The sequence below is a fragment of the Phaeodactylum tricornutum genome, chromosome 31, assembly GCF_000150955.2.
Source record: "Phaeodactylum tricornutum CCAP 1055/1 chromosome 31, whole genome shotgun sequence".
Lineage (NCBI taxonomy): Eukaryota > Bacillariophyta > Bacillariophyceae > Surirellales > Neidiaceae > Phaeodactylum > Phaeodactylum tricornutum.
The window spans coordinates 18,129-30,549 of NC_011699.1; the positions used below are offsets into that span (position 1 = coordinate 18,129).

The 12,421-nt window shown below is 46.8% G+C and overlaps 1 protein-coding gene across 1 annotated transcript; it reads left to right on the plus strand.

Annotated features, from left to right (window-relative positions):
* Positions 1–4,894: 4,894 nt before the first annotated feature.
* Positions 4,895–6,253, plus strand: PHATRDRAFT_41506 (predicted protein; the record flags this gene model as incomplete). The annotated part of the gene is made up of 1 exon (XM_002185437.1): positions 4,895–6,253. The coding sequence occupies one exon, from the start codon at positions 4,895–4,897 to the stop codon at positions 6,251–6,253; it is 1,359 nt and encodes a 452-aa protein (XP_002185473.1).
* Positions 6,254–12,421: the final 6,168 nt, after the last annotated feature.

The window sequence follows — 12,421 nt, forward strand, 5'->3', positions numbered from 1 at the left end:
AAAATTCATTGCACAAAGGCAATCCGAAAGACGCTCATGGAAACGGGCTCCACTGGTATGGAGGCCGTACAAAGCTTTGTCAATGAGCAAAGTATGCCCAGAAAGCTCCCCAAACTCGGGACCGGCAACAAAATACACCTGTTCCTTCGTGTATGCTTCGAGATAGGCGACAGCAATATCGCCGACCCACGTATCCAGTCCATTTAGCTCACCGGCAAGAATAGCGAGACGAATGGACCGAAGAGAAACAACACCGGAGTAAACACTGTCCTTTGGAGGCGCTGTCATGTGACCACCGGCGACGAGCCGGGCCTTGCATTTGAGTGACTGTTTCACGTCAAACACGAAATGAACGTTAATACGCTGGTATCCAGGGCCAGGTTTGGCTGCACCCTTACCAAGGTCCTTGTACATTTTATACTCACAATGCTGGGCCAATTCAAGAGCCATGGCATCAGCCCAACGGGTATTCCCAGCGTCGGCATCAAATTTCAAAGCTTCACGAGAATTGCGAGGGACAAGGACGCCAAACTTGAAAATGGGGTCTCCCTTACGCTGTTTCGTCAATGAAACAGTTCGGTTAAAGTCGTCGCGGTTACGAAGCAGGCGATTGAAGCGTTGCCATCCGGGAACAGCAAGGAGATCGTTCTCAGACGCGTACATCGCGAGTGTGACTGGATCATCCTTTGCCATTTCAATCAAAGGCTCGTAGGTCTGGGAACCATCCTCCCATTGAACCAGAACATTCCACGACAATCCCTTATAGTTAACATCAGTTGGTTGCAACGGTCCTTGATGTCCAATGATACCAGTAAATTTGAAGTGGCCTTCAACATTTCCATTCGTGACACGGTCGGTTTGTTGAGCTTCCATCAAGTCACAGAGTTCATTATACGAAATGATCTCGTCGGCATCCTTCTCATCAATTTGCAATAGGAAACGGATCGCTTGGTGATTGTCGGAGTCGGCATCAACAATTTTACGAGCAACAAGAGCTCGGTGGCTCTGGCCATCAGGGGCTTCACAAACCAAGTATCGACCAATTAATTCGTCAGGAGAAAACGCAGGGGATTCAAAGAGCGATGGATCGATTGCAGCAGGATTGCGTAGATCACTCGAAGCCAACACAATGGGCTTAGGATTCGAAGGCTCCCCACCATCGGGAGAGGAATTCGCGGCACGGTGATTTTTCAGACCGTTATCAACATTGGCTGAACGAACAACAGAACGGGCAATGGCTTGGTGACTATTATTGGTCAAAATCCAATAGGTCAAAGCATCACCTTTATGTTCGGCAACACCAATCCAACGACCAGCCTTCTCGCGAGATTGCGACGGGAAAGATGCATGGTCAGGGTCATAGTAGTAGACCGGCTCAAACCACCGAAAAAGGAGCAAAGCGGAAATATCAGGACATTGGCCGTACGCAACTTGCAACGGGGTACGCCAATTCAAGCTCTCAACTGCAAGGCGATTCAGCAAGTAGGTCACGTAAAATAAGCAAAGCAACCAATACTCCGGAGGAGTGTTTGTATGATCCATGATGGTATTTACCATCTTTTTCACTTCCTGAATGCGGCGTTCCGCGTAGTTCTGGTGTTGGTGATGCGGCTCGCACTGCATATCATTTATTGCGTACATTCGCAAAATCTGAAGCGCTTGCTTACCGATCTGGGCACAAGCATTGTCGCTGAGGAGTGCATCGGGAGCACCATGGGTACGAATAAAGTCCTCGAAAGCATGGGCAAACTGAGATTCGCGCTTCATTGGGAAGACAGAGGTGATTTGCGAACTTTTTCCTACGAAAAGTTGGGCCATTGTAGCCCCCCCCCCATGGTTGTAAATGCCGTCATCGGCCGCAGGGGTATCCGAGAAAAAAGTATCTGTTGCCACAATTTCGTTCAAACAAGAAACGTTGGCAGCAGGGAAGCGCGACTTGAAATGCTTGCGCAAAGGCAAACGAGCATCGGCACGAGCAAATTGTGTAGTATTTTCAAATGTGCGGGAGATTCGAGCGCTGGGGACCCATCCAAAATTGGGTTGCAAGACATCGGCGTTCAAGGGGGAACGACTGACAACCGTGGAGTGCGCAAGAAGGCCAAAGTTGTTGATGCGTTCATCACGGAACGGCACATGGTCGGCAGAAAGCTGCAAACTGAGATCATCATTGGTCGCAGCAGGAGAAGACACGCCATTCGGGTCCCACTCGTTGTCGGCGGTGAAATGAACCCACTCGAAATTGTCCAGGTCCGCCTCGGTGGGGGCCTGCATAGACAAATAGGTGAGTCCGCCAGAAACTGAAAGCGGGATGACAAAACGGCCATCGGATGTGACAATACGCTGTTTGCCACCAAAAGTACGTGGGACGTCGTCAACTGTGACTCCCCAGGAGCGCATTTGGTTGCACAAATGAATGGTATTACCAGTACCAAGATGAGCATACTGATTAAACACTCCAATGATAGGACCATCCGTGGTGTGGATGAGTCCGGCAACCGTCGACAGACAAAGGTTGGTGAGCTCCGAGTTTCCAATCCCAGAAACAGTAGCTTCCGACAGAGATTGGGAAATAACGGTCACATCCGAGCCGCTAAGGCCACCATTGGCTCCACCATCAATCAAAGAATCTTTAGTCAAAGAAACATCGTGAGTAGACAGACGGTATCTGACGGAGGCATGGTTTACCTCACGGCGGTACGTGGTACCATTCACCGAAAAAGAATCAGAGGTTGCGCCGTTGGACGGCTGGCGAGCGGCAGAATTTGAAATTAGCGACCGTAGCAGGTGTCCGGATGCAGCAGGATTTGGAACTTGAGTCGAAGCAAGACTTTGGTTATCCACAGCCGTCGAGTCGCTCACGTACACGGTGGGAGGAGGCTGAGTAGCAGCGGCATTCACGGACAGAGCAGAGGCTGGAGCTGCAGCAGGACGAGGTCCTCGTTGGTCCATAATGGTGCGCTTCTCTTCAGGAGAGAGAGCATTCCATTTCTCAGGAGGCACGTAATTCTTGTGCTTCTTACCAAGCGGTTTGTTAGTAGTCTTCTTTGAAGAAGACTGGGACTTTGCGTTGTTTGCAGAACGGCCACCACGGTTATTACCGCGGTCTTCAAAATCGGTCTGATCAATATCGGTTGCATGCTCAAGCATCAGGTCATAGACGTACTCGAAGTCTGAGTCGTCGGAACTCTTTCCCACATGGGTACGAGAGTAAAGCTGCACATTGCCAAGGAAAAGTTTCAATTGCGGATGGGAACGGACAGCTGACTTCAGTCACGCTCTTTTGGTGATCTGGCAAAGGGAACTCGTTGATCCGCTCAAGATTGTAGATCAAATTGCGCCAAGTTGTCAAAAAAGCAACGCAAGTTTTGCTCTTTGAAGTTGCAAACGAATACAAGGTGAGCTTCGTTTCAATGGAAGTAGCCGTGATCTGCGCGTTAATACCTTTACCGTACGAGGCAACGAGGTCGCGGTAGACCGACTGAGCATCCAGCTCATCCACATGCTTGTGGAGAATCCCACGCGCACGAGGGGTCAACAAAATGTTGTTGAATACACCAAAGACAAAATTCTGCATCTCAACGAACGTGTCTATCTCATCAACGGTCTGGGGCAAGTAGTCTGGGTCAAGTACCAGCTGAACACCGTGGATACGGAGTTTAATACGAATATTCGTATTCCAAGTAACCCAAAAACGGTCCTCACCGAACTTCGGGTACGGGACGGAATGGTTCTTGATCGTCTTTCGAAATTTTGCAGCAGCACTTTCGGCAAAGGAACTCCGAGCATCAGATCCAACAGGAGTAGCGGGGGTAACAGTAGCAGAGGCTGGTTGCCAATACTCAAGAACATCAGAGGTAAGTTCAAGCCAGGTGTCGTTCGTCACATTGGTGCCTTTCGAAAGGAACCATTGTACAATCTTCAAAATCCGATCCTGTTGTGCAGGTGGAAGGAATGTACGAACAATTGAAGCAGGGCCGTCTCCCACAGCAGGGGTCAAGACGCCATAAGACACCGTTGCAAGACGATGTTCAGTGATTGAGGCCAATTCACTGGCCTGAGTAATCCCATACTCTTCAGAGAACCGACGGTACGACGAATCCAACGTTGTCGCTCCCAAGAGGTTCACAAGGACATGTTCGAGAGGATCCATGGTCAAAGCAGGAATGGTTCTCGAACGCAACTGTCGGGCCATTCACACAACAGTATCTCGTGTACCAAGGACAAACGAGACAAACACAGTATCTCGTGCACCAAGGACATGCAAGACAGCAATTATCCGATCGACTCGTCAGAAGATCGAAACAACAAAAACAAAGCCACTGGTCTTACCCAATGGGTTGCCTTATTGCCGTTCTGTCACAGAACCAGGCAATACCCAACAAACGGGAGCAAAGTGATTAGCAATTCAAGACTGTTAATCTGTCACAGGTCAAGTATCTCCTGGCTTCTGAAGACAGCACGAGGTGATCAAGACTCGTCTGGCTTCTAACGAAGAGATACGAACTAACGAATATGGTTTTCACACAATCGTTGTTAAGATTTATAAACTCTAAACTAAAGAGCTAATCTGTTCACTTTCCATTCGGCCCCACAATCTGCCAAGCGCCATTGTGGTCCGTTTCACTATTCTCCACGGTGTTATACACGGCACCGTGGGCACATTCATCATAGTTACCATGCTCCTTAGCATGGCAACAATCGAGTCCCGAAACAGTCACATCATGTTTCTGAATACTCAACTGGGATTGCGCCTGTCCAAAACCATCCGTGTCGGGATTTGTGGCCAAACACACAAGATTAGTTTCGACAGGCTCGCCTTGGGTGCCACGACCCAAGTAGTGCGCGCCATCGCGCGAACCGGTTCTCAAAACTGTCATTCCAGTTGACAGATATCATGGCTACTGACGGTGCTAATGCGTTTCGTGGTGCGCTCGGGTGGATCGGATGGTCTGTTCCTGCGGCGAACGCGTTTACGAACGAAGGTTTTGATGCGATGGAATCCCTTGGCTTGGTTACCTGTGACCGTCTTAAGGATATCTGCAAGATCATTCGTCGTGGTACCGATGGCGTGGCCGCAGTGCCAGCTGCTGGTGGAAATGCTGCGGTGGCGGCGGTGCCTGGCATCCCTGGGATAGCGATCCCCATGATGTGGGAGTACAAGCTAAGCGGAATGCATCTCTGGGTGTCTGAGCGTCTCCGACAGGGGACTCCGGTTGTTGCGGCGGACTTTACTGCGGCCATTGGAAACCTGTACACCAGGAAAGTGCGTAAATTGGAAGAAGCGAAGGATGACGAGGATGTCCAGGTCAAGCCCCCGGCTCCGTTCTCGAAAGAAACGAAGTGGATTTCGTTCTTCAAGTTGCTGGTCAATTATTTGAGCTCCGTGACGGGTGTCAACAAAGTGCCATTGGATTATGTTGTCCGGAAGGATGACAACATTGCTGCCCCCAATGCCGAGTTTGAGACGGAGCACAAGAAGTTGGTGTTGTTGACTCCCCATTTGGGGACGGCTTTCGACAAAGACAACGGCAAAGTTTGGATCCAGGTGAAGCAATTGACTGTGAACGGTCCGGCCTGGACCTACGTTGCTCCTTTCGAGAAGAAACGCGACGGTCATGGAGCGGTCAAGGCTTTGAACAGCCACTATGAAGGAGATGCGGTGATGTCAAAATCGAAGGCGGCTGCCTTTAATGTGCTTGAGCACACCACCTACACTGGAGAACGTCGAAATTTCGGTATGGAACGGTACACGAACGCCTTGTCCACGGCATTCCAGACCTTGGACAAGTACGGAGAGACCTTGACGGAGTCAAGAAATGTGGATGTGTTCCTCCGCAACAATCACTGTACGGATCCCAAGATGCTCTCAGGAATTGCGGTAATTCAGGGAGACGCGGATTGGATGTCCAATTTTGCCAAGGTGGCCGACCATTTGGCCTTGTTTACTAACACCGATAACTCTCAAAAGACAGGTTGTTTGATCTCAAGTGCTCAGCGGACTAGTAACAACAAGAAGAAGCCGGGTATCCGAGCGGGCAATTATAACCCAAATGAATGGCATCAACTCTCGGACAAGGCAAAGGACGAAGTTAGAGCCAAGCGAGTGGCCGCCAAGTCCTCTCGCAATAAAAATAAGCGCTCGGCAGCAGCAATCACTTGTTCGAGCAAGAAACCTGACAAAAATCAGTTTGCTCTCCCGAATAAGAAGAAAAAAAGGAAGACTGTTGGTTTTGAAGGCGAAACGAGCAATTGACTTGTTGGGGTTGACAAGATGTTGTCGGCCACCCTAGTTCAAGGCCTCATGAAGCTTTCCATTGCTGGATTGCGGTCTAGTAAGAGATGGAGCGAAGTTTGTGGCAACCGTGGCATTGGTCGAATGATTTTGGGATCTAGAAGTTCAAGATTTGAAGGTCGAGTAGATCTTGACTCCCATGCAGATATGTGTATTATGGGAAAGGTGTTCCACACATACAGTGCAACCGGGCAGAAATGCACGGTTATGCCGTATTCGGATAAGTACAAACCAAGAGTTGTTGATGTTGCAGATGGATGTACTGCATTTGATGACCCGGTCACTGGTGAGACGTTCATTTTGGATGTGTTCCAAGCATTGGACATGACAGGTGACTTGCCGGACCTTTCATTGTTGTGCCCTAATCAATTGCGTGCAAATGGTTTAATTGTGGACAATGATCCCAAACATTTGTGTCACAATTGCAAACCAACTCACTCTATTTATATTCCTCAGATGAAATTGCGTATTTCTTTGGAATTACAGGGAGTTATGTCAGGGTTCCAGGCACGGTTGCCTACGCAGACGGAGATTGAGACTTGCATTCACATTCAAACTCACTGCACAGGAAGCGTGGGATCCTAGTTCTGACAAGCTAGAACAACAAGAGCGTATACAAGAGACTCGGATGTCTAATGTAGCTGGCACTGTGTCTACGTTATTTTCCGATCGAAAATCGGAGATCTCAGCAGTCTCATTGTCCGTCAGCTCTATGCTTGTGGATGATGACTTTGTTTGTGGAATGGAACAGTCTGTTTGGATCATGTTGGCTGTGGCTAGTAGTACTGTGCGTACCAAGTCGCGGCACTCAACAATGGAACCAATGGAGCTATCGCGTTGTTGGGGCATTGGCCTCTCAATGGCACAGAAAACTTTGAGGGTGACAACCCAGAAAGGTTTGCGGACTGCTGTCCACCCGGTGCATCGCCGGTACCACACGCAACAGCAGCAGCTTTGTTACAATTGTCTGAACTCCAAATTTTATTCTGACACCATGTTTTCTTCATCGGTTTCTGTGCGAGGCAATACTTGTGGGCAAATCTTTGTGAATGATTTGAACTATAGTAAGTTTATACCATTGAAGAGCAAGGGTGATGCTAGAATGGCGTTGGAAGAATTATTTCAGTATGTTGGTGTGCCAACGCACGTGCACACCGATGGAGCAAAAGAGTTGACCACCGGACAATGGCGTAAGGTCTGCCAAAGTTATGGTCCAGTGAAGCAGACAATGTCTGAACCACTGACCCCGTGGCAAAACCGGGCGGAATCGGAGATCCGGGAACTTAAGAAACATGTACTTTGTATTATGTCCCATGAGGGTATTCTGTAAAGATTTTGGGATTATGTAGCCGAGTACATTTCGGAGATTTGGTCTTGGACTGCTCACCCATTGTACAATCTCAAAGGTAGGACACCCATTGAGCATGTTACCGGGGAGAGCCCGGATATCACGGAGTGGCTGGAGTACAGGATGTACCAGCCTGTGTGGTACTTGGACCCTGGGAACTTTCCAGAGGATAAGAAATTGCTTGGCCAATGGTTGGGTCCTGTACACAGAGTTGGACAGGCATTCTGTTGCTGGATTGTTCCCAAGTCGGGACAAGTGATTGCACGGTCTATGGTGCAGCCAATTTCAGAAGACAAGCGTGGATTGGACAGTTTCAAGACTAGGTTGAAGGATTTTGACAAGGTGGTCCAGGACTTCCTCAACAGGGGCGACGCACACGTACCGGATGGTGGCATTAGCTGGAAAGCTGACCGTGTGTACGCTGCAATTGATGAAGATATTGACCGCGTTGAACAGGAGTCCACCATTCCAGAAGCCAATGAATACACAGAAGAATCCTTTGATAAGTATCTCTCGGCAGAAGTGGTATTGGCATTGGGGGACAGAAAGCAGCGGGCCAAAGTTACCGGTTGCAAGCGGGATACGGATGGAAACCCCATTGGCATTGCAAATTCTAACCCAATTTTGGATACCCGTGTTTACACAGTCAAGTTCCCGGATGGGACCGAAAAGGAGTATTCCGCTAACATTATTGCAGAGTCCTTGTACTCTGAAGTCGATCAAGATGGACGGCAGTTCCAATTGATCAACAAGATCATCAACCATTTGTCCGACAAGTCTGCAGTCTCTTGGGATGACATGTACGTGGACAAAGATGGTTCCAATTGGCATTTGCGTCGGACAACGAAAGGTTGGAAGCTTTTGATTCAATGGAAAGACGGGATGTCCACGTGGGAGCGCCTTGCCAACCTCAAGGAATCAAACCCTGTGCAAGTTGCTGAATATGCAGTTGCTAACAAGCTTACAGAGGAACCGGCGTTTACCTGGTGGATCAAAGACGTTCTACAACGTCGCAATCGGATTATTTCTAAGGTAAAAGCCCGGTAATGGAAACACACTCACAAATTTGGTATTCGTGTTCCCAAGTCAGTAAATGACGCGTTGGTAATCGACGCGGAAACGGGGACCGAGTTCTGGAAATGTGCGGTTGAGAAAGAGATGGCAAACGTAATGCCTGCATTCAAGTTCCTCGAACGGGACGAAAACCTCCCAGTTGGTTGCCAGAAAATTGATTGTCATATTATATTTGATGTGAAACTAGATTTGACTTGCAAGGCACGGTATGTGGCTGGGGGACACATGACGGAAGCACCGGCGGCTTTAACTTATTTGTCGGTCGTTTCCCGAGAAAGTGTACAGAATGCATTTATGGCGGCAGCGTTAAACGGGTTGGACATTTTGGCGGCGGATGCGCAGAATGCTTATCTAAACGCGGATTGTCGGGAAAGTGTGTATACCATTGCGGGTCCGGAGTTTGGCGCAGCTAGACAAGGACTTCGAGTGTTAATTGTTTGGGCTCTATATGGATTAAAGAGTTCAGGCGCGGCGTGGCATGCGCACTTAGCACAAACAATGTCGGATTTAACGCTTTGACCATGCGTGGCGGATCCCGATGTTTGGTTGCGACCGGCTGTCAAAGATAATGGGGACAAATACTATGAATATGTACTCATTTATGCTGATGACATTTTGGCAGTTTCAGACAAGCCGGATCGAATTATGGAAACATTATCAGGTCTCTATAAGTTTAAAGAAAATCCGAAGACCCGGAAGAAGTATGGTCCTCCTGATCGTTATTTGGGTGCTAATGTTGGAAAGTATAAATTGCCAGGAGCTACCAAAGAGCATTGGTACATGAGTTTAGAAAACTGCAACAATAACGGGCTAAAACGTGTCTGTGGGACCAAAGGATTGTAGATACAATAAAAGACGTAAAACAAAGACTTATAAGCATAAACCCAAGATAAAGGGATAATGAACCCCGAGATGCTTGTCGTAGGGTTTTTCTAGTCCCCTCACATGTGAGACCATGAACATAAACTTGGCGAAATGTGTCCCCTCAAAACCACAATGGGAAAAAATAGGGAACCAAATAAAAAATAAAACTTCGACACTGCATGCAATGACAAATATCATGCAAATGCAATTTGTCCCAACACTGAACCTGTTAAGAATGGGAAAGTGGGTAAAGTGGGTAAATGCTTCTTGTAACTTGAATCACCATAAAATACTTCGTATGATAGCCTGTCTCACTGGACCTGTTTGAACCTTCGTAAGTATATCCGCTAAATTTGATTCTGATGGTTCATATGCAATCTTGATCACTTTCATGGCAACATTCTCTTGTACGAAATGATACGCTATTGCATTACTTTTCTTCTTCAACACTGATTCTGGTGCCGTAGTATTGTAGACAACCGACATATTGTCACAAAGAACTTTAGCCGGACCATCAATAGGAATACCCATCATACGTAACTTGTATCATAGACCTTGTATCATCTCAGTAGCAATCTTTAATGCAACAAACTCACTACCAAAAGTAGACGTTTCAACTGAATTCTGACGCTTCGAGAACCACATAATCGGAGAACAATTGATATAAATCAAAACACCTGTTCGAAAACGACGAGTAACACGGTCTCCCGCATGGTCAGCGTCAACTAAAGCTATAATCTCCACCACCTTACCACATGGTTCCGGAGTATTCGGTGGAATAGGCTCTTTAACATCACCGTAAAAATCTGTCCAATCCGCATCATTGTTAAAGCTGTTGTCAATCACCGGATAAGAATCATCAAATACCAATCGAGACTTGTGATGTGACTTCAAATATCCGAAAATATGAAAAACTGCAGCTAAATGTCCTTCACGCGGCATCGCGAGAAAAGATGAGAGCATAGACACCTCACACATTATATCAATGCGACCAATTTCAACTGCCCATATCAAAACTCCTATCTGTGACTGGAAATAGTTAGCACGTTCCGCATCCATCACAGGGGAAACATCGAGTTCCGGTCGATAATTTGACAACATAGGTAACGAAACCTTTGTAGATAAACGTTTTCCAACTTCATCCAAATCCTTTTCAACATTTGCAACTGCCTGTTCACATTTTCACATAATTCGTGGAACTCATCGACCATCGCTGTTTCGATGGATTATCGGGAAGTGTAAAACGTTCAAGATTTGCTCCCAAATATACCTCTGGCGTTTTAATTGATTTGGGCTTGATTTTAAAATGCATACCAATTGAATCCAGAATCTTCTTCGGATCTGTACTGATAAATAGGAAATCATTGGTATAAATAAGCACATACTCATAGTAATTTGTACTATTGTGTTTCTGAGCTGGTCTAAGCCAAACATCTGGATCTGCAAGACAAGAGATAAAATGCAACTCCTCCATTGTCGCAGCTAAGTGAGCATGCCATGCTGCCCCACTCAACTTCAAACCATATATCACACAAACAATAAGTGCATAACAACCTTCCATTGACTTTCCGAACTCTGGTCCACATGTTGTATATACCTTTTCGCGAACTGGAGCATTCAAATAAGCGTTCTGCGCATCGGCACCAAGTATATCCAATGAATTCAAAGATGCGATGAGTAAAGCAATGCGAACACTATCGCGCGAAACAACACTGGCGTATGTAATCAAACTCAGTGGATCTGTAACATGTCCCCCGGCGACAAATCTGGCTTTGCGAGTAAAATCCATTTTGATCTCAAATATCATGTGACATAGTATCCATGTATAAGCAACTGGTTTAGGAGCATCCTGATCGAGAATTTTCTTACCATTGCAATCCTTTTTACGCGCTTTCCAGTGGTAGCAATGTCCTTGTACGGTAACACAACTTGTGCATCAAGGTATTCATCAAAAGCTTCATGATCTAACTTGTCTGCTTGAGGCATTGTTGGCTCGTCCCCTGTCGAATCATCTGAACAAGCGCAAAATACATTCTACTTTTCAGGAAACACAGGGGCAATGGCATCATCAAAGTTATTATAGCTCAATGTTGCGTCAAATGAGGACTTGTCCAATTACACCACCCTGGAATTAAGATCAGCTGTAGAAAGTGGCAAGTAAGAAGTTCGAGATACCACTTGACCACTTTGAACAAGTATACGCGCACACATAACATCACCAATGTCATGTGCAGGACCGAGCCAGCAACCTAGATTCCGTTTGTCTTCCGGAAAGTCGACTGGGTCCAAATACCATATCCAATCATACCAAGCGAATTCACACAAGTGACTGATATCCATAGTATCACCCGACACTGCCGTGTTTGGTACATTGTCATTCAATGCATAAATGTTATGAGCAATTGACAATCAAATCATACTTTGCAACTCCAGGCAAAAATCCCATAAATATAACGGTGCAGATGACTTTTTCATAGCCATGTTAGTCATGCGTTTCAATGCTCTGATTGCAGTCTCGGCTCAATTTAACCACGGTGAGTAAGGTTCAATCTGTCTAGCATGAGATCCTGCAGCACAAACCTTCCGTTTGAATTCACCCTGCACCAATTCTTTTGCGCCATCGGAAATAATCTTGGCTGGAACACCTTCTTGATGAAATAACAAATCCAATGTTTCATGAGCATTACCTTTTGACTTCATAGCATAGGCACGTGTCCAATCAAGATCATTGATGTAAATCTGGGCACAGGTATTGCCGCTCAAAGACATTACACAAGAAAACATTGTATCTGTATACACACTTGTACGGAGATGTTGGTATCTGAGCTGACTTGTAGTTGGCT